Source organism: Varanus komodoensis, unplaced genomic scaffold (assembly GCF_004798865.1).
Source record: "Varanus komodoensis strain SLA01 unplaced genomic scaffold, ASM479886v1 scaffold30, whole genome shotgun sequence".
Taxonomy (NCBI): domain Eukaryota; kingdom Metazoa; phylum Chordata; class Lepidosauria; order Squamata; family Varanidae; genus Varanus; species Varanus komodoensis.
In genome coordinates this window covers 397,616-423,667 of record NW_025335762.1, presented here as the reverse complement: position 1 = coordinate 423,667, position 26,052 = coordinate 397,616, and the positions used below count along the sequence as shown (strand labels likewise).

General features: G+C 55.2%; 1 protein-coding gene across 1 annotated transcript in view; it reads left to right on the top strand.

The window, feature by feature from the left end:
• Positions 1-26,052, top strand: part of FAM178B (family with sequence similarity 178 member B) — a 65,800-nt gene that overhangs the window by 15,154 nt on the left and 24,594 nt on the right. The window contains exons 4-5 of the mRNA XM_044437687.1: positions 7,031-7,121; positions 18,222-18,353. Of these exons, the coding sequence (XP_044293622.1) occupies positions 7,031-7,121; positions 18,222-18,353 (223 nt within the window). The remainder of the gene's footprint in view (positions 1-7,030; positions 7,122-18,221; positions 18,354-26,052) is intronic.

Sequence of the window (26,052 nt, the reverse complement as noted above, 5' to 3'; positions counted from 1 at the left end):
ACGTACCTGTGCCTGCCTGCACCGTGCAGGGGTGGATGGGCGATTTGCCTGGTATGTTGGCCGGCCGGCAAGACAACTCCATGGGAACAAAGGTTTGAATCCGGTTCTGGATGAGCCTAGTTGGGAACCGTGCTAGGATAGGCATCTATCTTTTGTGCCACTGCGGTTCTCACACAACAATAGAAATAGGGTCACAAACGGCCCAGCCACTCGTTAAAACTCGGCTGCAGTTGTCCAAGCACAAGCCGTTGCTCAGGACAAGGGCTGCCTGTTTGCTGTCTGCAGAATTTTATTTATCCATGTATTTATTTTCAAATTTGTACGCCACTCAGGAGCCCACCAGGACTCCCTGAGAGCTGACAGTATCAGCACGCAGTGGCTCTCTCGGAACGGGAATGCTTGGCACGACGACCTGCAGCCTTCCTCGATTTTGCTCAGCTGACCTGGCTCTGAGCGAGGGGCGGACATCGGATGGAAATGTCCCGCGGGTGCTGTCGATCTTGCGGTCCCCTCCTCCCGCCCGCACGCCCATCTAGCCCGACTTGGTCCCATGAGTGCTGGCCAGGGCTTATGCACCCGCTGTGCAGGCACCCCAGCACTGTCTTCTCCATCCTTTTCATCCAGCGTGAACTCCGGTGCACGCCCGGCGGGCTGCCGGGCCCGTTATGGAGAGACGCCTTTGATGTGGAGATGGCAATGCACCGTGGCGATCTTCTCGGCAAGCCTCCCTCGTATGCAAGGAGCAGATAGGAAATGACATTGTGAAGCAAATTATCTCCGAGCATGTGCAGAGTGGCTTCACTTCCACCGCTGAGCACCTGCAGCTTCTTCTTGAAGTAAGGAGCAGCCCTCCCTTCCAGGGCAAAATTCTCGTATGAACCCGAGTCCCAGCTTCTTTTGCTTCAGAAATTGAGTGCGACCCACATCTGCCGCGGCAGCATCGGTGGACACAGCCCTGAAACCACACACACTCTCTCTCTCTGTCTCTCTCTCCCATAGCATCTTGCTGGCGGTGGAGATTCTGGCTCGCCACTGACTCTCATGCTGGGACCTGACTTCACCCGTTTGCGTTCAGCACTGCAAAGGCTTCTCCACGTGGCTCTCCCCAGAGATTGCTCTGTGGGGGTGCCATGCTTTCCTGCACAGAGGACACTTGGTCGGGACGAGCGTTTGGTCTCCCTGTGCAGAAAAGGAATCCTGAAGCCAGTTGCGTCGCTTTCCGGGGCTCCCACACAGTCGGCACGGGCAGAATGGCCAAGGTGATCCCCCGGATGGCACTTGCTGCATTCCTCAGCAAAGCGTGCCGAATTCCTTGTGCATGTGTTCTGTGTGTTGCCGTGCAATCTCTTGCTTGCCTGTGCTTACGCATAAGGCATACCGAGTGTGATGACACACTCAGGTGCGTGTGTGCCAGGTCATAGCTTTCCAGTCTCAGAGTGATAGGCCTTGGAATCAGAGGCAGAGAGGTCCCCTGTTTTAATGCTGTAGCTTCAGCCGATCGTCAGCTGTCTCTCTACTAATCTAACTAATGAAGTAATAATGACTCCAGTGCTGGCAGGCGGCCAAACTGTCTAAATTGCTGAGCTGAGCTCACCCCCTCATAGCTCTCTCTCTGGAGCGGACACTTCTCCGGCTCCCTCCAGAGCAGCAATTTCTGAGGTCTGACTCTTGCAGCAAAAACCTCACGATGCTTCCAGATTAATCGTTTTTTGGGTGACTGGATCAGCCTGCCAGACAGTCAGCACTTTGGTGAGCACCAAGTGGCACAGCAGCGACTGCATCAAAACATCTAAGGTAGCTCGACTGAGTGGCCTCCGTTCTCTTGCTCGCTCTCTCTCTCTCTCTCTCTCTCTGTGTGTGTGTGTGTGTGTGCATGAGAGAGAGAGAGAGAGAGTCAAAATTCTGTGTTGGGCAATTGGCCTTTTTTACTACCTTGCATCATTTGGTTGTCATAATTCGGTCAGGTGGGAAGAGAATCTCTCCAAAATGCTTGGAGGTGACTCAACACGACAATAATGGAAGCTCAGCTAGAATGTGTGCCACAAATTAGGAGACATCCAAGGGGTCCCCAGCATGGCTCATGAGCAGGGTCAGGGATGCGATTAAGAGAAAAGTGGGTTTTCTTTGGAAACTAGGTGTCGTGCCCAAATGAGGAGAACAAAAATGTGTAGAAAAGAACTGCAAGCAAAGGATTTTGAGGGGTACTTCTCTGCCATCGAAGAATTCTTCAAATATAGCAAAAGTGGAAAACCCACTTGGGAGGCAGTTGGACCATACAGCAGCAACGAAGTTAAAAGGGTACTAGAGCAGGAGGAAATCGTGCAGGTGAATGAGTGCTTTTCATCGCCTTTCAGTGCAAAAGTTCTATGGTAGACCCATGTCTAGAGTGGCATTTTCGGGAAGGGAATCTGAGACAAGCTGTGTGGACAAAAGGTGTGGTGCAGGAACGCAGATTTGAAATGGCTAGAAATGGCAGGACGAGGCCATTGTGCTTGGGCACACCACGAGAAGGCAGAACGCCCTGGAGGAGACCATCGTGCCGGGAGAGTCAGAGGCGGGGGCAAGGAAGCCCAGATGTGAGATGGCCACAACCGTGAAGATGCAAGGGCTGAGAGGGGCTGTCATGGATGGGCCATTCGGAGGGCTTCCATTCATAAGCTCTCCATTAGTCGGAGATGACTGGGTGAGGCATAACAACAACAACAACAAAAATCTTCTGGTGGGATTTGTCCCCCAGGACTGAGGTTTTGCACCGCGAAAATAGGCTTTTGGTCTGTTTCACCATGGCTGTTCTTACCATGGAGCAAAGGACACTGGAGTTCCACCTCTCGGTTCTGAAAACCTGTTTCAACAGTGGAATAAGCTGGCCGGGGAGGGTTGTGTTACTTCTTTTCTGGAGCGCTTCGTCCATCAGGGCCGCTCTGTGTCCAGGAGGGCCCTCGCTCAGGGAGCAGGAGGTCGACCTGGCCCTTGCTGGTCCTCTGGCTCCCCTCCCAGCTTCTGAAGCCTTTTCATGGCTCGCCAAGATGCCGCAGAGCTGCGCAAAACTCTTGGAAGCCTACAAGGGAAAAACGAGAGCCGCCTTGCCCACATCACTTCTTAAGCACACCAAATCATTATGCTGCTGTTGTGGGCAGCCAACACCTGTAATGAGCACTCCCCTGGCTCTTGTGGCAAGACAAGCCCTCTTCATGAACTGGGGCAGCCCAGGCTGACTGCGCCGTGGTTCCACTGAGGGGAAGGATCCTCGACCGAGCTGGCTGGCCCCGTTGTGAGAAGCGTGGGATTTCCTGTCTATCGGACCTTCTGGATGTGGGGCTTGGGCTGAGCCGGAGACGGCGATGCTTCTCCTAGCTGCAGAATCTGGTGGTAGCTCCGAAGTGCCTTGGGCATCCCGGCCTTGTTGGGTCCTGCAGGCTGAACACGTTCTGCCCGGAAGCTCTCCCTTCTGACGCTGGCGCCTGTTTCCCCCTTGCCCCTCCTTCATTGGGTTGTAAATGGCAGCATAAAACAAGGAGGGAAAAGACCATGTTGGCTCCCTTGGGTTCCTTGCAAGGGGAAGAATGCCAGCCAGGATGAGGATGAGGCTGATGATGATGCATTACATTCATAACACCTTTCCTCCCCTTGCAAGTTGCCCAGGGTGGCTTGCAAGGTTCTCCTCTCCGTTTGCTGCTCGCAACAACAGCCCTGCGAAGTAGGTTGGGCTGAGAGTCTGTGGTTGGCCCAAAGCCATCCAGCGAGCTCTGTTGCTGAGTGAGGGCTTGAACCTGCGTCTCCCAGGTCCCCAGTCCGAAACTTGAACCGCCGTGCTGCACTGATAGGAGTTTTCTCTCAATTCTATACATGGGTCCCTTCAGATTTGTGTGCCCTTTTCCCTGAAAGGGTCCCAATCCATTTTGGGAAAGTGGCACATGGCTAAGGCTGCAGTCCTGTACATGCCTTGTCTCCAGGATGGGGAAAACCAGGTGGGGCAGACCCTACCTGGGACAGGACCATGCCTCCTACACTCCTGCTCTCCCCCACCCTCTTTTATCTCTCTCCTCCCTCCCACTTCCTTCCCACTCTGCAGGCTGCCTCTCTCTAGTATTATTATGGGATGTTTGCAGGAATCATTCACCTCTGTGTATTCACGGAAAACTGTTCCTTTCACTCTGAAAAGAAAAGTCATAATAAGATGGGTAGAGCTCAGACCTGAAACATGGTTTTAAGGTTGTACTTTATTGAGCATGATTGTTTGTGCTTTTATTTCTTTAACTGTACTGTGGATCACTCTGGAACACGTTTTAATGAAGGACTATACACAAATGCTCTCAAGAAAAAAAATTGCAAAATGCCTTTTGTGTAAATCACACAAAACAACAGGTTGAGGGTGAAATCGGGAACTGGGCATGGAATTCTAACATGTGAACATGCAGGGGAGAACCTGCTCATGGGAGGAATCCCTGCCGTAAGTGAAGCGGCACTAGGATTCAGAATTTTACATGTTACTATTAATATTTGCACATCGCACGGAAAGACAGCTGGTGCGAATACACCCTCAGCAGAAGGAAGCGGAAGGCAACCCCTTCCGTAGTGCAGGACTCCACGAGAAACAAAAGCTGCACGGAGCTCTCGGCAGCTCATTCAGGAATTGGGTGTGTGCTTCCTCCCCTCCAAGATCTGCTGGAGGAGGCGTCCTACCTGCACCAGGGTCGCTAAAGAGTATGCCGGTGAATGGGCAGAAGAGAGCCTGCGAAAATTAAGGGCAAGAACGGCCAGACGCAGTGCCAGTGTGATCTTGTTCAATAGTTCTGCTATTATTACATCTGGAGTTCTCCGTCTTTCTTCTTACAAGGAACCCAGGCTTGCACGATCCTTCTCCTCTATTTTATCCTCACAACAACCCTGTGAAGTAGATTAGGCTGAGGGTCTGCGATGGGCCCAAAGTCACCCAGTAGGCCTCATGGCCGAGAGGGGGTAGAACTCCGGACGCCCAAGTCTGAGTCCAGCACTCTAATTGCCTTACCCTATTGGCTCTCTGCGAATTTCAGATATGCCTTTTCCAGGCCACTGAGGCCAAACATTGGGAGAAAAATGATTTGCTTTCCCCAGCCTGGTGCCCTCCAGACTTTTGGGAGTGCACCACCCCAAATTTCTGACCACTGGCTATACTGGTTGGGGTTGATAGCACTTGAAGTCCAAAAACTTTGGGGAATGGGGACCAGATTGGATAAGGACGGTCTGGAGGTTGTGTTTCTGGAGCTGGTGGTGTTGGAATGCCCCCCCCCCCCCGCACAACTTAACCAGAGCAAGGGCTCATATTTTTAAATGTTCTTTTCAAAAATGAAGCGGGTGTCAAGGATGGGCCTACGAGGAGACGGACGTTCCTCTGGTGATGTGAAAGAGACGGGCAGGCGGCCTTCCTCATGAACTGGAGGAAGGACAAAGCTGACAGGCGAGCCTCCGACTGATTTGCTGGCAGGCCTGGATTTCTACCACGCATCGCAAATTGTGATGCCCGGAGAGAGCCAGGCGACCGCCTTACCTGAAGAACACCCTTGAAGTCACCTGTGGTGTTACAGGTGTTTCGAATCAGAAGCCGCCTCACAGTAAAAATCCGAGGGCATCGAGTGCAGTGATCTGGTCTTCTTTCTTCCTCCTCAATGAATTTTCTGCAGTAAAGAAAGAGACAGAAGGAGCGCTAGGAAGGCACGGGAGAGCCCTGAGAGGTTTCTCTGCAGCCCCAGTTCCATGAATGAGGCAGGGTGCTTAGCCCGTGGTTACAAGGAGAACTGGTGCTGTTCCTGGAGCGTACCATGTGCCTTTTCCTGAGCGTAGCCATTATCTGTGTTTCCAGCTTGACTCCAGGAAAGGGAGGGAGGGAAACACCTGATCTCTGAGCTGCAGACAGCTAGAATTTGAAAAATGCTTCATTGGTAGATGGGAAGAGAGAGAGATTCTGCCGGTCCTTATGCAAAGAGCTCTTAACTCCTGAATAAACCACGGGGGCCCCAGGGGTCCTTTGTCCTGCAGTCAGCGGCCGGCCCTTCGAAGCCCAGTCTCTGCTCCTGCTCCTGCTCCTGCTTCCAAGGCCAAAGTGGGGGGCAAGTGGAAGGGCTGGGGCTGGGGCTTGGGCGAGGCGGGTGGTGGCGCTGAAGGAGCCCCCCGCCCCCTTCCCCATGGAAGCCGCGCCCCTGCTGCTCTGCGCCGCCCCCAGCTCGCCCGCCCCGTTCCCGCTGTGCCACCCCACGCCTCCGGCTGGCTGCGCGCCTGGCAGGTGGAGGCAGCCCGAGAATCACGCGTGCTGGGCTCCCAGATTGCTGGCCCCGCCGTCAGCGACGTCATCCGAGCGGCACCGTGCCAGCCTGCGTTGCGGCACGCGGGGAGCTGACTCAATTAAACTGCTGCTACGCGGGGTGTGGAGGCTTACAAGCTGGGCTCCAGCGCGCGTCGGGGAAGAGCTGAGGGTGCCTGGTGCGAACGGGAGGGTGTTGCAGAACAATCTGTTGGCGCAGATGCTCGGCTTCCCATGACGCTTCCAGAGGCCTTGCGGTGCTCGGGAGCAGGATGCACCTGCGATGCTCGCATCGCGGCAGGAGGGCACGGCCTGGAGCTGAGAGCAGGTGAAAGCTTTGGCGCTGGCTGCGGCTTGGCAGGGTGTTGCGGCCCACCACCACCAGCGAGGCTGCCCCAGGGGGCTTGGATGCCCCGCATCCAAGCGTCTCCCTCTCCCTTTTGCTTATTAACACAATGCAAGCATCACGGGATTTTTCTCTGCCAAAGCCCCATTGAGACGGACAGCACCCGCCCTGAGTGATCCCCAAAGGGGGGGGTGACCAGCGAGCAGCCCTTGGACCAGCCCAGAGCATTTTGGCCGTCGCGGCATGAAATCCAAAGGGTGCCCTTGGTCCTCGCAAGGATAAAACCAGGCTGCAGATGGGCGGTATTAAGCTGCTCCTTGCAGAAGCTCAGCCCTGAGCAGGCAAAGGGACGGGAGGCCCGTTGGTGGCTGTCGGAGGGACTAATGCTCTCTGGTCCTTTCCCCTAGACAGCTGCGTGGAACCCTGAGCCTCTGCATCATCATGAAGCTGCTGGGAAAGATGCAGACGCCAAGACTCCACTGGCAGGACGAGGTCCAGGTGAGTGTAGGAAAACGTGGGAAAAGGGAGGAACTGGTTTGGTCCCAGTTGCATCAGGCGTGAGGTTTTGCCAGGCCTCTCCCAGCCCCTTGGGCTATTGGAGATGGGCTTCTCTGGTGAGCAGGGTTGCCCTATCATGCTGCGGAGCCTTTCCAAAACAGGTGAGTGGTTTCAAACTTTCTGCTGCCGATGAGGACGTATCCCAGTTTGCTGGCCAAGAAATGGCTGGCCAGCCATCTGCCTCCTGCACATTGCAAGGGATTTCGGGGTAATGCGGAGCACTGCTGGGCCTACTGAGCTCCCCCATGAGACCAACAGCACCTCTCATGGCATCTTACTTGCTTTTACTGATCCTCTCATGAGCGTCCAAGAAATCCGCAGGTTTCAGTTCATCTCAGGGCTTCAACCTAGCCCAGCTTCTGGTGTCCCATGGAGAAGTGCAGGCAGGCCTTACCTCCATCTGTAAAAGCAAGGAACGCCGTGGCATTGTCCTTTCTCTTAAATGTTTAGTGTCTGCTTTGCCCTGGAGCACTCCGGCACGTGCCGCAGTTTCTGCCCCGGCGAGCAAAGCTGACCTAGGCTCAGAGAGCCTGCCCCAGACTGGGCTTCCGCGGCCGTTTGTGGCCCTCCAAGTGGTCTCGGAGAGGGACTTGCAGGCAGAAAGACCTGGGCCCGCACTGGAGCTTGGCTGCGCGATCCGTGCCCATTCTCGTCCTTCCCGGCTTCGGGAGCTGTGATCGTGACGCCGCGACCTCCGAGCACCATTTGCAGCTGGGCCTGATTAGGCTGAGGGGACCCCTGCAGGGAAAGCCGCCTGCTAGCGTGGCCGGGCATCCTCAGGACGGCCCAGTGTGAGGAAGGTTGCTCGTGGCCTCCTCTGTCTGCACACCCTTGCCATACGCTTCACTGAGTCTCCCCGTGCACAGGAGCGTGTGTGTAAATGTGAGGTCACAAGATCTGGCATCAGAGGGGCTGAAAAGTGTTCTTGTAGATGAGCTACACAAAAAGGTTTTGCCGTTAGAAGCCTCGACGTTCTACCAATTTAGAGGTGAAGCCTGTTTGGCTAATAATGTGAATCTCGCCTTCCACGAACACCCAGTGAGGTCTGCGGTTTCAAAACAACTGAATAAAAATGGCCACAGCTACAGTAAGTTAAAAAAATGCTGAAAATTGACTCCTTTGTACTTTTTACTTTCCTTTATAAAACCAGGAAAATTGAGAGCAGGGTTGAGGCTCTTTTGCGCGGGCTCAAGATCCATCAGCTGGGTCGATGCCGTTGTAGATCTGGCTTGGCAATGCCCAAATTTTGCTTGCTCGCAAGAAAGAGAACTCGTGGCTCAACCTGCCAGGGCAGGACCTCCCAGGAAGTCTGTCCTCTGCATCAGGGTTTGTGCCGGAAAGATGAAGCAGGAGTGTCCACACGGAGGGGAAGTTACACGCAGGCATTCGCCGGGCAGCTCTGTTAAGTCTCCTGCCTTTGCGTCCGGATTCCTGGGTTTACGGATCTTGCGACAACATGACACAGTGTTAACTCTGACCTTCAGCCAGCCCAGTGTTGAATCGCTGAATAATCCTTTGCGGGTGGACTGGTTTTTCGATGCAGAAATTCTCCTGCTCTGCAGGCATCATGCAATAGTAACGATTTTCCCTGGATTTTTGGCAAGAGCAATACCTGGCATTTGTGCGGAATGGTCGGAGTGCTCTCCGTGCGTCCTCGCAGGGATCTTTGCAGTAGCCCTGGAGGGTGGGATCAAACTCGGCCTCCTGCCGGGCAGGTGCAGGGAGGCGGTGGAGGAGCGCTCCCTCGCCTAAGGCCTCCCGGCGCGGTCGCAGCCGAACCAGGAACTTTCTGCTGGCAGCTCAGTCTCCTTGCTGCGACACAACACTCTGCTGTGCCCATAAAGAAGAATTGCATAAACACAGAGCCACCGCAGAAAAGGCCCTCCCTTGGGGAGCAGAGATTTCGGTCCGACATGACAGGTGCAGGCCACGTGTGTTCTAAGCCAGCCTTCCCCGACACGGAGGCTTCCCAGCAAGCTGGACTTCTGGCCCATGGCCTTCTCTCTGGTGAGCCTTGGCCCGGTTCCCCGTACCTGTGGGCGACGAACGTTTGTGCATCAAGTGTTGCATCCCCATCGCTGGCATCTCTCAGGTGGGGCTGGAGCCAGTGGCTGAAGCCAGAAACGGGCGAAGGCAGAGTTGGGAATGGAGCACAGGCCTCCCCACGGGTCCTTCTCTCCCCACAGCCCTGCCTCCCGTCTTGTGCTTCCCACTGCTCTTCCTTTCCTGTTCTCCCTTCTCTTTGTGCCCCCCCCCCCCCGCCAGCAGGCTTGGAATCTGTGCAGACAGGACCCCTCTTCGGAGCCCGAATGCTGCACAGGGGCACGTGCAAGTTATCGGGGGGCCGTAGGCTTGAAGGCCCCCCCCCTTGCTGTATGTGGTGCAGAGAAAGACATTAAGGAGACCTGGGTGTTCTGACTGGGGAAGGAATGGGTCAGCCAAGAGAGCCAGTGTCAGTCTTCCACAGTCCAAAAGCCAGCTCCGGGTTAAAAAATGAGTTGTTGGCCAGTGCTGCATCTGACCCCCCCCCCAGCCCCCCCGGCCCGTTCTAGCAATTGGATGTAATTTTGAAATGGTTGACTTGGCTTCTTCCAAAGCCCATTGCTGCGGAAACTCTCCCGGCTTCTGTGCACATGTGCCGAGGGAGGGCATGCAGGTGGGCGGCTTATTTTTGTATATTTAGCTCTGTACACGTTTAGTGAGTCATCCTGGCAACTAAGCTATTGTTTAAATATTCTCCAGGGCTTCTTTTTAAGGAAAAAGAATAAGCAATCAGCAGGCACAATGGAGAGCAGTGGGGCAGGAGCGGAGAGGAGAACTGACAGATCGCTTTCCTCCCCCTCCCCCTCCCGCGCTCTGTTGAAATGAAATTTCTGCTGATTTGTTAACATTCAAACCCAGAACGGGGTTATGCAGAGTTGGAACTGCTTTGGAGGCAGGAAAGCAGCGTTGCCGGCAGAGGGAAGACTCGTTTTTTTTACTGGGGCAAGTCTGCGCAGGGCTTGCAGGGCTGCCAACTCAGCCCGTCTCTGATCTGCGCCAGACGCACCACGGCAAGCCCGAGGCAGCCGACCTAAAGGGCTGGGGGGGGCGGGCGTGCTGATTTTTGCAGAGCCCGGCTCAAGTTTTCTGCTGTCATCGGCTGGAAACCCCGGAGCCAAGGCCTGAAGGAGTAAGTCGGAGAACCCACTCCACCAGCCGCCTCTCCAGGTTTCTGCCTGCCCAGCCCAGCCCATTCGGCTCTCATTCGCTTGCAAGTCCCAAGGCACTTGTCTTTTCTGGGGTTGAGCCCTCTGGCCAGAGCACCCACAGTCCCCGTGGGTCAGCTCTCGGCCTCGGAGCAGCAGGTTCCCAGCGCAAAATCTGGACCTGGGCACAGAAGCACCTTCAACCTAAAGGCAGAATTCCACTTTGGAGATGTTCTTTCAAGTGGAGGACAGGACCTGGAGCCACAGGGGCAGGGCCCGAACCCCAGAATATCAAAGATCAAAGCCTGTTGCATTTAAAGCTCTCACTACCTGCAGTGAAAGGCCTCTCAGCAGAAGAGCTGTAACCAGCCACCTCCAGGCTCCTGGAGGGATCCAGAACAGCTCCTGTTTTCCAGGTTGTTTTCCTTCTCTGCCCTCCTCTGTGTGCCATGACGTGGCCCGAAGGGGCACTGTGGCCTGGAGGAATTGCAGAAATACTCCAGCTTCTCGTTCTGGTTCATTGCACCTTGTCCAGGTAGTACGACTTTTCCCGCACTCTTAAAAGGGTGAAAAAAAGGCAGCAGAAATGCTCCGCTAGAACAGGAAAGCTTCGGAAGAGGAGAACTTGGTGGAATCTGCCCGCAAACCACATCAGTGAGCAATCGGGAGCAATCCGCCCTCAGTCTTGGGAGGGAGGCCTGTCATCCCTTCAGAATGGGGGGAAATCCCCGAAGCCAGGCACCCACCCAGTGCTTGGTGATTGGGGGAGGGGCGGAGCCAGTGGGGAAAAGCGTGGCCCCATGAGGGACCCCACAAGGTCAGAGTAGGATCCGCGGGGGGCTGGAGTCCCTGGGACAAACGCTCGATCCCAAGGAGTTAGGGACATGCAAATTAGCAAAACCCACGCTTCTCGAAACTCTGAATTCCACACCAAAAGTCATTCCGACCCACATCCCTATCAGGCTTACAAGCCCTTTAATTGTTCCTTTGTACAAAAATATGCATATTTTGGGGCCTGTTTTCCCAAGGGGGTACATCCCTCAGAACTATGCATTTTCCTCCTGCAGCTTAAAGCATGTTTGTATGTGTTCTTTTGGAAGTACGCCCATTCATGCACAGCTTTTGTTGGGCCACAAGTCACATGGCAAGCTCAGAAGTGTTCAGACTTCCACCACTGATGGCATTTGAATCTGCGTCCGAGACCAGAAAATGCAAACAGGGTAATTTCTGGTCTCAAAAAGGGGCACATGTACATCAGCCCCTTTGGATTCCCATCTCCACACTGCAGCTTTAGCAAAAATATTGTGGCCACTTAAGGGAGGAATGTAGAAACTATGGTACTCACATCCCAATTCCCGTAAACTCTGAGAAGCACAACGTACTTTGGGACCCAAGATTTGGCCTCTTTCAGTGTCTTGTCCATTATGTAAAGGCACCAACTGATCCCCCGTGTAAGAGCCCTGAGATGCTTCGAGCGGCCATTACACAGCCAGTAGGCAGGAATTCCTAGAGGAGACCAACCCTGACTGCTCTTCAGAAGGCCAGATGCTGAAGATGAAACTCAAATACTTTGTCCACCTAATGAGAAGGAAGGACTCCCTGGAGAAGAGTCTAATGCTGGGCACAATAGATGGCAAAAGAAGGAGGGGACGGCAGAGGATGAGGTGGCTAGACGGAGCCACAGAAGCAGTTGGTGTGAGCTTGGGTGGACTCCGGGGATGGTGGAGGACAGGAAGGCCTGGAGGAGTGTTGTCCATGGGGCTGCAATGGGTCGGACACGACTTCGCGACTAACAGCAGCAGGCAGGAATACCAGCTCAGCAGGTGTTTCGAGGCCTGCAGAAACAAGTGCGTGGCTCACCCTTTAAATTAACTCCTCAGCAGGGCTGGATCCTGAGCCGAGCAGGCTAGGCAGAAGCCACCTCCCATCCAGGGTCTCCTCCATCGCCCGCTGCTCAAACGGAGGTGCTGCTTGGAGCGCCGAGTCGCACGGATCCGATAACAAGCGAGTTGCCACCGGGACCAAGGGGAGTAAGCCACCTTCGCAGGCTCCAGCCGGGCGGCGGCGGGGGGGAGTGTGTCTGCTCCGCTCCTGCCAGCACCCGCCACCATTGTGTCTGAAGAGGAGGCATTTTCCTGGAATCAGTCCGGCACCCACAAGGCTGCCCCCTCGTGCCATTTCCATGGGAAACAAAGAAGTGGTCAGGGAAGGGGAGCCGTGGGCCGGGCCTTGTGAATCGGTCCCTTTCAGCAGCAGCCCACATCCTCTCCCCGAGAAGGTCAGGCCTGGCTGGGAACAGAGGCGGCCTTTCTGAGCGGCCTTTCCTGCTCTCCAGGGGGCTGGGATTGGCCTCGTTCCATCCCCTCGCTGGACCATTTCCTTTTTAGGCTCGAAAACCCCGGCAGGCAGAGACTGCAGCCCGGGTGGTGGGGGGACGGGACAGCCGTGATCGAGCCTGAGAGACGGACTTGTGCCTTTCCACCAGGCCCTTATAGGGTTTGGAGGCTTCCCTGAGTTGCGGTCCTATTTTCAAGCACACAAAGAAGCGAGAATCCACCCACTGAAAGCCTAAGACGGAGCGCTGCCCCCATTCCGCTTTTCTTCCCGGGCCCATTTCTGTTGCAGAGGAAACATGGTGATTGGTGTGGGTGGCCAATGCCATGAGGGTGGCCAATTACACCTCTCCAGAGAGGAAACACATCGCTAAAAAGGAGTTTGCATCAAAGGGGCATGTGTTAGTTTATAAAGGCAGGAAAATAATTGCTGCCATTTAAATAGAAATATGGTCCCTCCCACCACAACGCGGAAGATGGTGAGTTCCATGCTTGCTCCTCTGCCTGCCGCCCAGTTGCAAAATCCCGATGGGCAGCTTCGTGGTCCCGTCTCGAGGTCTTGTATTTTCAAACTGGATGGTGACTGGGCAGTCCTTCAAATGGAAGACCTGTTCAAAATGGAGGACTGTCCATTGTTCCCTGTACAACTGGACACATGGCCACCAGATGTTCAATGTCTGTGCAGCACACATGGGTGGAATCCTTTGAGCTCCAGGCCCGTGCTACATGATACAAACAGGGCAGGAAGACAACCCATGTTTCGCCGCAGGCCAGAAGGCACTTGGGAAATCCCTCCGTGGGAAAGGCTGCATCCCTAGACCAAGGCCTAGCAGGAGCCTGCCGTGCCGGGCTCACCCTCCAGAAAACAAAATGAAATGAAAAATCAGCCATGACGTTTAAGGCAAAACAAGGGCTTCTTTGCGAGAGGGTTTGAGCCATGGCTCCACCGAGGCGTCTTCCATTTTCGCTGCAGGAGGCAAAGCGAGTCCTTCGCACATTTCCCCCCGCTGCGATTCTTGTGTCTGCTTTTCTGTATAGTGTATCGATCAGCCGCGAGGTGGAGCTGCAGCGTAGCAGATTTGCAACAATACACAAGACTTCTGTTCTCCCTTCTTTTTGGATTTTAAATTTAAATACCAGGCTTTCCTTGCTTGCAAAACAAAAGCTCCTCAAAAACGGCTGGAAAACACCGGAGAGGCTCTGGAGGAGGACAAAGTCGTAACGGCCACACAGGCTTGCAGGGCCGGGAGATCACGCGTGCACAGCAGGTGCCTCCCGCTGCCCGTCCCAAGAGTGGTTTGGCGCTTCAGACCTGAAGCGTGTCTCTGCAAAAAAAGCAAGCAAGCAAGCAAGCAAGCAAGGTACCAAATGTTTCGGCCAATGCATGGCTAGAAAGGATGCTTTAAACGTGCATATTAAAAGTGATGGCTCCCCTGACGCATGACGGGAGGGCAAGGCGAGGGGCTGCGCATTCCTTCCGCATGTCCTGCTCCTCTGAAGTTCTGCAGATGCTCCCCGTCCCACGGCAGGAGAATGTCCTCTGAGCTGCTCCCATGGGCCGCTTTCCCCCTGCTTCCGCCGGCATTGTTTCCTGACCTCCCCGGTCTTTGCCAGCCCCGCAGCCTTGCCGACGCTGAGCCACTGCAGCGGTTCCTTTGGACGGGCCGGCTCCCTGGGCGCCTCTTGCCCTTTGCGACTGCGGCGCACGAAGCAGCTGGGCCAAGGTCCCAGGGTGTACAGTCTGATCCACTCCTCGCCCCCTGTTCCTCCTCCGGCTCTCCCGGGACCCAGGCTCTGGGTCCACTGCCGTCGCCAGCCCTGCTGCAGCGGCGTGGGCCCATCTGTCTGTGCCACGCTGACCCCGGGGTGCCTGGCGGAGGGGCAGGCTGCAGGTGGCTCGCTGAATCTGTCGTTGCCGTGCAGAGCGGCCAAGGGGTGCGGCCAGGAGCCAAGAAGGGCCTTGCTCTCTTCTCGGCCATAAACTCATGGGGGGCATTTATCTCGCCACCTTACCTTCTCCATCTGCAAGGGGGATGCTATGCCCCCAGCTTAGCTTACAGGGGATATTCGAAGCGTTAGTGAAATAACGTGCACAAAGAGCCTTGAACTCTTGCAATTCGTATTTTAGTCATTACTTTTATTTTACTATCTATTCTGCTTATTTCCAATATTTCCACATCCAAGCAGGAGCACTGGAGGTCCAAGTAAATGGAAGAACAAAAACTGTGTATCTGTATCTCCATCCATCCATCCGTCCATCCATCTACATTTTAACTTACAGTTATTTTAGCACTGAGACCGTGGCTGGTCAGCAAGAAAAAACTTCCTGGAATAGGAGAGTCCTCCGTAGGCACCGGAAACAGCAACCTCCAGCGGCAGGGCATTCCACAGCCACGGAGCCACCACCGTAAAGGCTCTTCCTCGTGTGGACACTGACTGGGCCGTGGGTCCACATGGAACCGCCAGGGCAGTGCCCTCCAGTGCCCTCGCAGGCCAGGCAGGCCGCTTTGCGGGGCAGCTCTGGAGCCCTTGGCCGCCCCAGTGGCATGTCGGTGGCCGGGGCAGTTCCCACGGCAGAGGACGCGCCAGCTGAAAGGAGGCCGCTCCCAGCAGCGGCTGCGCCTCTGCGTCCGGCGCTCACTCTGTGCCCACAGCACCCCCACGGGCACGCTGCAGCAATCCAGTCGCCCTGAGGGGACCAGTGCCAAAGTCCCCGTGGCCAGTCCGCCCCTTTCCAGGAGGCGCCGTTGCTGGGAATCCAGCCGGAGACGGCAACAGGCGCGCCAAGCCTCCCCCGTCTCGTGGGACTCCAGCCACCGTGACGGATCCAGGAGCACCCCCAGACCGAGGACCCCTCGGTCACTGGGAGTGGAGCCCCATCCGGAGCAGGCGATCCGTGTGCCTCCCGGACTTGGGAACCGCTCGCTCGCCCGCCCGCCAGACTTGCGCCTTGCCGGGGCTCCACTCCCATTTGTCGGCGCTTGTGCAGCCCATTGCTGGACTGAGGTACTGGTCGTGGACTTGTGTGGCCATTCCCGGTTCCCTTGTCATCGGGAGCCGGAGCCGCATGTCGTCAGCATACTCCAGATCTCCCACGACCGGGTGCTAAACAGCATTTGGGGCCGGATGGGACCCCGTGCAGCCCCACAGCTCAGTCGTACTGGGTTCAAGGACCAATCACCCAATTTGCCTCCCTGGAACGAGCCCCACAGGCGAGGCTGGACCGCAGGAGTGGCGTGCCTCCAGCACCATGCCCACAGAATCGACCCCGGAGGCTGCCACCATCAGTTCTGCACCTCGCCACATCTTCTGACAAGCACTGTCACGACATGGTGTTTTTTGGCCTGCAGTGCCCACAACCGCTGCAGGCGTGCCTCTCTTTTTATTGCCCTGCAGCGGGTTAGCCGAAGGCCACGGGGCTCTGCAGTTCTTGCACTGTGCAGGATGCGGCAAAGGGCGGCCGCAGATCAGCTGCACGCAGGCTGCAAGAGCGGCGCAGCCAGGCGACAAGCACCGTGTGGATGGCCCCTAAGTCTTCTCCTTGGATATTTTGGGGCCCGGAAATTCCCTGCCCAAAGCCGGCATCCTGCGTGCCTCGGGTAGGATGCCGAGCCCCTCTGAGCCAGTAGAATGGGCTCGTCTTGCCCTCAGACAAGGGCTCAGCAGGCAGCCTGAGTCACCGTCTCTGAACAGCCAGGCAGTCGGGGACGGAGTGGGAGCGGAGGAGAGTCACCGGCTCGCAAGCCCCTGCTTGACCAGGCACACACTGCTGCCTCGCCGGAGAGCCGTGGGTGCTGCAAGACGTCTCCCCAGCATGCCTTTCAAGTGTGGAATAAAGCACCTGAGTCTCGCTTCCCTCCATTTCCCTCTGCCCCAGCCTCTGGGTGCCCCGTCCTGTCTGAAGGTGCCCTCGGGAATCCAGGAATAGCTACGAACGGAAATGCAGCACCCCTTGTGAAAGAACCGTGCAAGCCAGAGCCACTCCTCCCTCCAAATTCACCTTTTCCACAGAGACTTTTGCCCCCAGTTCTCCTGCCAGGAATAAGCGGTGCCCTGGGCAGAGAAGCTTCTCCACTGCTTATCAACTTGCACCTTTCCAGTTTAAAATGATGTGCCACACTTACCGTGTTTATTGTCGTAGCAACGCTTTTAGCGCATGGAAATCTTGCCTGAAAGGAAAGCCACGCACTGCTGAGTTTTATCTGGAGTGAGCGGCATCAGGAGAGAAATGGGGGAAGTCAACCCTGCAGCCACCTCTCCCAAAGTGGGGCCTGCAAACGTCTCCAACTCGAGCGCCGCCATTCCTGACCATCGGCCATGCCGGCTGGGGCGGGTGGGAGTCAAGCTGCCTCCAGAAGTTCATAGCTTGGCAACACATTGCCACAGCGACTTGTGTGTCTGTGTCGGTCACACCTGAGGAAGTGAAGGCCCTGCCCAAGCCCCCTGACAATTCTGCAAAGGTGCTTTCCACCTTGCGCCTTTTGAACAATGGCTTACAAACAGCAGGGGTTGCAACCGGGAAACTTGGTGGGCACAGTGTGTCCAGCAGACGGGTTTGGGGCAGGACATTCACACGGTCCTGCAAAGCCCTCCCTTTTCAAGTACAGAGAATGCAGAGGGACTTTCTTTGAGGCCAAGCGGTGGCCAGCCCTAAACGGCCCGTCCCCAGTTCTGTGATTCCATGACTGAGGCAGGGAGGAGAGGAGGAAGCGCACAAGCCCTGTCCTGTCTGCCCGGCACAACAGAATTCTAGCCACAGCAGAGGCTGAAATTGCCATGGGGGCTCACGGCACATGTGAGCCTGGCTCTTCCCAGCTTGGTGCCCAAGGTGAGGGCCTGGGTTGTCCCTCCCGAAGGATGGCCGCCCCTTGGTGCCTCCACCTCGTCCTCCTCCCTCCTCCTCCTCTTCCAACGTCCCAGCCAGCCCGAAGACATCGGATCACCGCTCGCCACCCCGTGCCTCCGCTGTGCTCCCCTTCCCTCCATCTATAGCCTTTAGACCCAGCTCTAAGCAGTGGGAGAAGGACAAGGCACACCTGGGCCATGCCACTATTGCTGCCAGCTGGGACCCCCGGTTGCTCGCCCCCCAGCATGCAGAAAACTGGTCCAGCCCCGGTGTCTTCTCTTGGACCTCTAGGATCCTGCTCGCAAGTGCGCAGGATGGTTGCGCATGGTAGGAAGGTCATTCGTCCCCATAACATCAGTCCCGCCTGCCCGCATTTTGTAGCGGTGAATTCCTAGCGCCTGTGGGCTGAGCCAGTGTGAGGTGCAATGCACTTTGGTAGTGTGGCCTTCGCACGTCTGATGGCTTTCTGGCCGTGCCACTGGGAGCAGCGTGTGGAACCAAGTGAGATGGAGACTGCGGCTTGGACGCTGTTCCTGGCCTGCCGCAAAGTAAGCGGCTGCTCCCGCCGCTTGGCGTTGCCGTGGCGAAGCCCCTGCTCCACGTTCCCCGGGCCTCCTCCGAGTCTCCTCCTGCTTCCCGGCTCCCAACAACGCGCTCTGCTCTTCCTCCGCAGTTGCAGCAGCTCAGCCGTCTCCTGCCCCTGATGAAGCCGGCCCGTCTGAAGCAGAGCTTGTGGCAGGAGCAAAGGCGCCGGGGGCAGCCTGAGGGAGACCAGCAGGAGGCGCCGTCGGAGCTTGACCAGGAGGTAGGAACGGCGGGGTGTGTTTGCAGACGTGCCCAGGGCTCCTCCGGGACGGCTGTCGGCTGTGACTGAGCCCTGCTCCAGTGCCTCTGCAGCAGAACTGTCGCAGAGGGTTCTGGAGAGCTGTTCCGGACCCCTGCTCTGATCCTGTGGGGTGCTGGGCCCTGCTACTCCATGTGGACGGAGGCAGGATCCCAGAACATTCCCAAAGCAGGGCAGAAGGAGAATATGGTCTGGTGGGCAAGCGGCCTTTCCAGGAGCCTCATCCGCCCTGGCCAACTTTTCCAATGACATGCCCCCAGCACAGCTCTGAGGAACCACCCAGGGATTCCAGGAAGGCTGCCTGAAAAGTCTTGCGCTGGAGGAAGCTTCCTCAGGACAGCCTCCCGCAACCTCGTGCCTCCCAGGCATGTCTGGACTGCAGCGCCCCACATTCCCAGGCAATGGCCCCTTGGGTGGGGATTCTGGGAGTTGTGGTCCAAGTGTCTCCGAGGGCCACCAGGTTGGGGAGGGCCACCCCAGGAGTAGGACAGCTTGGTGGCAGAGCCTGCCCTTTGCATTCGGTAGGCCCCCGTCGGAGTCCCTGCCACCTCCAGTTTCAAGGTGGCAGGAGAGAACTCTGGTCCCTCTGGAACACCGTGATTCACAGCTGGTGACCACGGGGCAGTACCGGTCTCGGCGGACCTCCAGGCTAATGTGCCATCAGAGCTTCCCATGTTCCTCACTGAGTTCCTTGGAAGTCCTTGGAAGAGCCATTTTCCGAACATTTTGCAATTTGGCAACATTCTTCTCGGACTACTTGATGTGGTGTGCCTGAGTGTGAGGAGAAGGGAGGTGAAATTACTTGATCATGATTAAAGCAAAGCAGGTTGCCAGATAATTCACTTCTTTCATCTACAGAAGTTCCGTACCTTATCCCTGTAAAATAATAGTGTTATACAAATAATGCAGGTATGATGAATTTTTAGCAACAACTGTTTTGAAAGCAAAAGGGGGAGCTGTAAGTAGCATTCAAAAGGTTTTCCCTGCCTTTCCCACCCGTTCTTGCTGTTTGTGGCTTTGGTGTCACTATTTTTTAGAAGCCGGGACATGATCCTGAAGGGATGCTAGCCAATCAGGGAACATGTCGATAGCGTCACATCATCAATCAAGCATTGCCCTCACTCTGAATAGGCTTTTTAGTGCCATGCACCCAATAAGAGTTGGGATCCAGTCAGATTTAACTTGGTTGCCGGGTCAGATGAAGCCAAATGGCTGTGCTTGCAGCTCTCGCTTGGTTGGGTGACGATTTAATTGCAGGTCAGCTCCCTGAAAATTTGCTGAAAGGAGTATGAGTGTATGTGCATACGTTTTGTGTACAGAGGGGTTTTTGTGGGTGGAGGGGGGCTTTGAGTGACGTCTGTGTCCCTTCCCATTGCAGCTTAATCCTGCAAACTGAAGTCTCCAACTGGTTTGCCCCCTTAGCCAGAGCCTCATCATTCCTGCAGGAAGCGTTTTGCGAGGTCTTCAGAGAAGGGCCAGGGCATGCTGAGGGGGTGGGGAGAATCCGTCTAGCTGTGAGAGGCTTGTTGTTCAGGGGTTTATTTTTACAAGACTACAAACGAAGCCTTTATTTCGCTCCTGCATCAGAAGTTCGGAGTGAGGTCCACGTGGCCTTGGAGCTGGGGGACTCTGGCAGGAGGCATCAAAGGACGAAAGGAGGGGATTTGCGGGAGTAGAAAAACATGTCTCTTCACTGCCAGCCGCTGGGGCTTGTTTGCAGAGGGAAGCGAGGAAAGAAGGCAGTGAAATGTATGGCTATGAATTGCAGGCTGAGGGCTGGAGGGGCGCCCAGCTAGTGCGAAAGCGGGGAGATGAGCCATGGGGGGGGGTCACGAGGGCAGCCAGCGCCTGCAGAGGAGGGCCGCCCTGCCCTGCCCTGCCCTGCCTCGCCGATCTGTCCGTGTTTCTGTGCTGCCACGCGCTAGGCACAAAACCTCCCATGCACAAAACTCTGCATGCAGGATGGAGTGTGGATCTGGACCTAATCCCATGCCGACTTGCACATTAAGCATTCACTCGGCACTCACGGCTGTGTTTGAGGAAGGAATGATTTATCCTCGTTTTCCCTTGCTTTCCTCTCCAGTTACCGCTCAGGCCAAGGGCCTAGTGTGGCCATTGCTTCATCTTCCTCCGCAGCCCCCCCAAAGTCGAGGGCAAAGGAAGCGAAAAGGGCACTCTGGAAAGGAATGTATGATCGGTCTGGCTTCATTAATTGATCTCTAGCGTAAAGCTATCTCATTAGCTCCTTCTACAGCTCCAGTCACTTCTGGACTGGAATAAGAATGACAGCATCCTCCATCAAAAGCGATCCCTTGCTCCCTGTCTTTCAAACTTTGCAGGCGCGTTCTGGAAATGCCGAGCGCTTCTTTCCACACTCCCCACGCCCACCCCGGCCCCCTGGAACCTCCTGCGGGCTGCTGCCCTCGTCCTTCTAAATGGTAGTATCCCTGCTTAATGGAGAGGCTTTGGGCTGTGCAAAGATCCCGGAGCACAGAGTGCGTCGTCTACAGGCAGGTCCTTTCCCCTTGTGTAAAATATTCCGTAACCACACAGTGAAATGTCAGCCGTTCCGTGGCCAAGAGTGCAACATCGACAGAGCCCTGGCAATGGGTTCTGATGGGTGGGAGACGGGTGGCCAATGCAATGAGGGGCCGAAGCCCCAGAACCTTTTGATTCACAGGCACAATTGCATCACCTGTCACTCACACACACATCCCGCAGTCTTCCCAGTCCCTTTCAGCTTAGCTGCAGCCCTCAAAGTAGCTGGAGAGGAAATGGATTTTCCCAGCAGCAATGTAGTGGCGTAAGCTATCATTTAATTTAATTTCGTACATTTCCATACTGCCCAATAGCCAAAGCTCTCTGGGCTGTTTCCCTCTAAAAGATACTAGAAGAAACATATTCATATAAACGTATGAACACGCAAGACATGCATATACCCAGAAACAAGAAAAAATCCAGAGCCTGGCTAAAAACCTGATCGTATGCTGCCCAGTAGCTGCGAGAAGAAGGTTTTAACCTGATGCTGAAAAGATGATAATGTTGGTGCCAGGTGGTCTTTGCGGTTGGGGGGTCCCCCCAAGAAGGCTGCCTCTCTTGCTGTTGACTTGGACGCTTCCCTCCTGCCCCCACTTCAGTGCAAAGTATTTTGGGGTGATGTGGGCACTGAAAACCCATCCATTCTACCAGGGTCCCTGCCTTTCTGGTGGAAATGCTAGAGCGGGTTTGCTGGTATAGTTCGGAGCAGCTGAATCTGCGGCCCCTCCTGGAAAGACTGGCGAAGGGGACCGTGGCGCATGAGCCCACAGACCCAGATGCAGCCAGTGCTGCACCACTGCTGTGGCCGTGAGACCCCAGCAAAGAACCGGCAAGCAGCCGCTTAATTCCCGCCGTTCCTGAAAGCACCACGTCTGTTAGGCCAGTGTGGAAGCACTAAGAGAGTCTGAATCCTCACTCAGTCATGGAGACCACTGGATGGCCCCGAGGAACTCCTGTCTCTTAGCCTAACCTACCTTGCAAGGTTGCTGTTCCTGGGCAGATAAAATCCCACACACTTTCCCGTTTCCTGCTGACACCTCCTGGTGTTCCCTTCATTTGTTCCATACGTCATGGGTAACCCCGTTCTCTTCCCTTCGCATATCTAGCAAAGGCAGATTCAAGTATGCAAAAGAGTGTAAAAGCAGAATGATGTGGCGTTTGAAAAATGGTGCATAATTTTGAGATCACTGAATCCGGATAGTTTAGCTAGAGATGTTACTTATCTGCATATGTGTGTGTTTGTGTGTTTATTAGCAGCCTTTAAGCCCTCTGCAAGGTGGCTTACATATAGCATGACCCATCGTATTGCACACCACACAAAGCACAAGGCATGGATATTGTGCAGTTCTGGCTAGGGCACGCTGATCTAGTCTCTCTGCCATCCACCCGAGCCAGTCTGAAACTTGGCCACGGATGCAAGGCTGGGGGCCGGGAACTGAGGTGCCGGTTGGGAAGGAAGAAGGTTCCCCAGGTTCAGGGATTGTTTTCCAGCTTTGGGAAGTTCATCACTTTATCCTGCCTCTGCTCTCCTGCTGGCGTATGTTGGGAGCCATCGGACCACTTGTCTCTGATTCTCAGACCCTGGAAAGATGCCACACACTGCGGGTCAAGCAGTGCAACATCCGTCGGTTCCCCCAAACAAATTAAGGGCACGCGTTTCTGGAGTGAGCTGTGCAGACGTGCTTCAGCTGAAGAAGTAGCTTGTAGAGAAGAACCCAAGAGTTTGTTGACTGGAGTAGGTTTGGGGTTTTTTCTAAATGGGTGCCCCTAGTTATTCTGTCTTAACCTTTCCAGTGTTCTGCTTCGCTTGGCTTGGCTTGTTTTGTTTCTCCCCCTCATGAGCAGAAGCAGTGGGAAAATATGGGAAAATCCAAGTGGAAGAGAGAGTGCATTCTCTAGAAGCCTTTTTGGACCTCTGTATCCATTTGCAAGAAAGATCAGAGATGGCCAACAGAATAGATATTTTAATTTCAGTGAGAACCAGATTACAAACATTTCGCTTCAGAACTGAGTTTCGGTGCTGGCATTTTACAAAGGGAAACGGCAAGCAATGAAAATGTTTCAAAACCAGCTGGGACTTGCCTCTCGAGATAAGACTGAATGCGCATGGGCAGGGCCTGCTGAAATCTCAGAAGCCAAAAGGATCTTGCGGAATAAGATTTCCATTGGTTAGAGGTAGAGCTCCAGCGCTTTGTAGTCCCTCCCCATGGACCAAGTGGAATAACTTAAGCCAAGGAAAAAAACTATGCAGCCTCTTACAAAATTAAGAATTCATTCCTCGCAGAGCAGGGATTCGGCTGCCGTGGAGCATTTATGCCTTCTGCTCGGGAGGCACGCAGAATTCTCTCCACCCATTAGCTTTGCCGGGTGAAGGCTAACTAGCACCCACAGCCTGTGCAGCCCCCTTCCTGCCCCTTCCTCTTCAGCTTGGTGCCCTTCCCCGTAGTCCCAGCGCCTCCTCCACATTCTCCGGCGCACACCTGAGGCAGGCAAAGAGGAGATGTCCGGTTCACCCGTGATGTCATTAGACTTTCTAAAACCTAGCGGTGTAACATCTGCATACAAAAAGGCAGAGGCAGAGGTGCTTCAGGTGACCAGGTGTGTATTGGCAGAAAAGAGGAACTGCATTGCCAAAAAGGTGGCAGGGAAGGCTCAAGGTGGGGTGAGGGCTGCATGCACCAGCCGAGGCAAGAACTCTGAGGCGCTGGCGGCGTCTCCCCAGAGTGGAGGGAATGACGATGACCTGCACGTTGGCTCAGCTCGTTCTCCAGGTACTAACCCCCGAGGACTAATGCCCAGGCCTCCTGCTTCTCTCCTTCCGTGGGGTTCTTTGGCTTGAAATCGGACGTGATGCACCCGACCCGTCCAAGAGCGGACACCCTCAAATGCAGGGCTACCCTCTGTCCACCTCGGCCACCGTCCCTGCGCTGATGGATTCGACTCAAGCTGGAGACAGTGAGCCCTGCAGGGCTACGAGGCAGTGCACAGACGACGTAAATAACTAACTTGCTCCCCACGTTCAGAGGGGGGCCACGTTTGGAACGCAGATTTCCTTGTCCAGTCTGGTGCTCCTGCTGCAGTGCAGGTTAACCAAAGGCCTGCTAGAAGTTGTCGTGTTTCGTCTCTGTCGGTTTGGGCTACGCATTAGCCTGCCCTCCCGCTTTCATCTGGAGTAACTCAGAGGAGGAGGTGTGCAGAAGGAAACCAACCACGATAGGTTGATCCTGTTTAGCTGAGAATTGCTTTCCAGCCTCAGTTTTGCTCTTCCAAATTAGCAATTGATCAGGCTACCCTGGGGATTTCCAAACAGCTAGTTGTGGATTGCAGCGAAAATAGTTTCCAGTTTTTAATCGAGAGGGACCAATAAACAGACTTTGTCTTGCTATTGCTAGGCCGTAGGGAGTTGTTGACCCTAAAAATACATTAAGACTCTTTCCGTCTGGGGCACTCACTCAGTTTCTCCAGTCTTTACAAACTGTTCTGTGTCCTGAGTTGAGCCCAGGTTGAGCTATGGTGTTGCCCAGCTGATCCCGGTAGTACTTGGGGCTGCTGCAGTCCTGCGGTGTCGGGGCAGAAAGTATGGCGCTGGAGCATGTCAGCTTCGGAAAAGCACCTGTCAGCCCTCTCTTCATTATGGATCTGCTGCCCACCTTCCTCACAGTCTGTTCTGCAACAGGGAGAATGCCTTTTTAAAATACCTTTACAAATGTTTGGAAAGTTGCCCAGTGCATGGGAGAAATTTAAGACCGTATAGGTGTTGGCAGTGTTTGAGCAGCTCCATGGACCCTGCAGGTGAAGAAGCCACTCCGCCACTGAAATTTTAGATCATCTCCACCTGAAAGGTTTCTGTGCCTGCTCTCTTTTCAAAACAGGCACCTCGTCCAGGAGTCTAGAGGGATGCTGCTGGTTGCACCCCAAAGCTTTGGGTTTCCACACGCCACTCCTCTGGAAAAGAGAAAGCCAACGCATCAAGTGGAAAGGAGGCAATTTTCAAACTGAAACCATCAAGCATTCAGAAGAGGGCACTTTGGAACGGTGGCATACAAAAGCAAATGGCACCACACAGAGGGAGTCCTCCTACTCGTGAAAGGGTGCCGTGAGCACAGCGCAACTCGAAGGAATGCTCCTCGCAGGCTCCCCTTTTATCAAGTTCCCCTGGGGGTCCTGGAGCAAATAACCTGACAGGGTGCTCCAGGCTTGCAGCTGGGCCTTGTCTGCAGAACTCCAGGTGCTGGTGAGGCAGCTGAGCTGCAGCCTGAGAGCCGAGCCAGCACACATCCCTCGGTGCTTCGTGGCAGCACAAGCACTTGGGCAGCCAGCTGGGAACTGACACCCGAGAGGGAGCAGAGGGGAGATGCCGGGCTTGTACGTTCTTGAACAGCTGGGGCGGGGGGTGGGGGGGTTAAAATCCTTAGCAGACAGAGAGCCTTGGGAGTCCTGCCCCTGCTTGTTCGCTCTTTACTTCCTTGCAGGCAGGTGGAGCCAAGAGGCAAGTTGCTTCTTGGACCAGGCACACTGTGGCGTGCAGAACTTCTCTGGGGGGTGTGCGTGTGTCAACTTTGTGGCCCCTTGTGTGCTTGCGCTTGTAGGCAGAGAGTACAGAGAAGTTGGCTCAGCCGGTTACCTGATCCTGGGATTTGCTCTTTGAAGAAATGAGAGAGAAATGAGAGAGAGGGCTCTTGGTCACCCAGTGGCACTAGACCCGGGCTTAATGGTGTTCCTGGAGGCCCTTTGGGTGGCCACCTGGAATTCTCTGGTCACGAAGCACACGAGTGGCCCTTCTGCCCAGACCCTCCATCCCGCACTTCACAGCTGCTCTGACGCGACAGCCGTGGCATCGTCTGTTTGGCAGCCTGATCTGAAAGGGTATATACTGTGGTGGGCAAGCGTGCTGGCATCCATCCTGGGCTCGGGCACATTGCAGCAGCCTCGTGAGTTCCGATATAAAACGGAGCCCGGGCCCCTGCCCCGCCGTGCTTCTCGCTCGCTGCGCTCCGCATGGGCCCCTGCGCTGCACAGCCACAAGCTTTGGCTCCGCACTCCACTCTTGACGCCATCACAGAGCAAAGCCTTAGCAAAATGTAGAGCAGGGTCAGCACCCAGCTGCCCGAAAGCTCCCTTT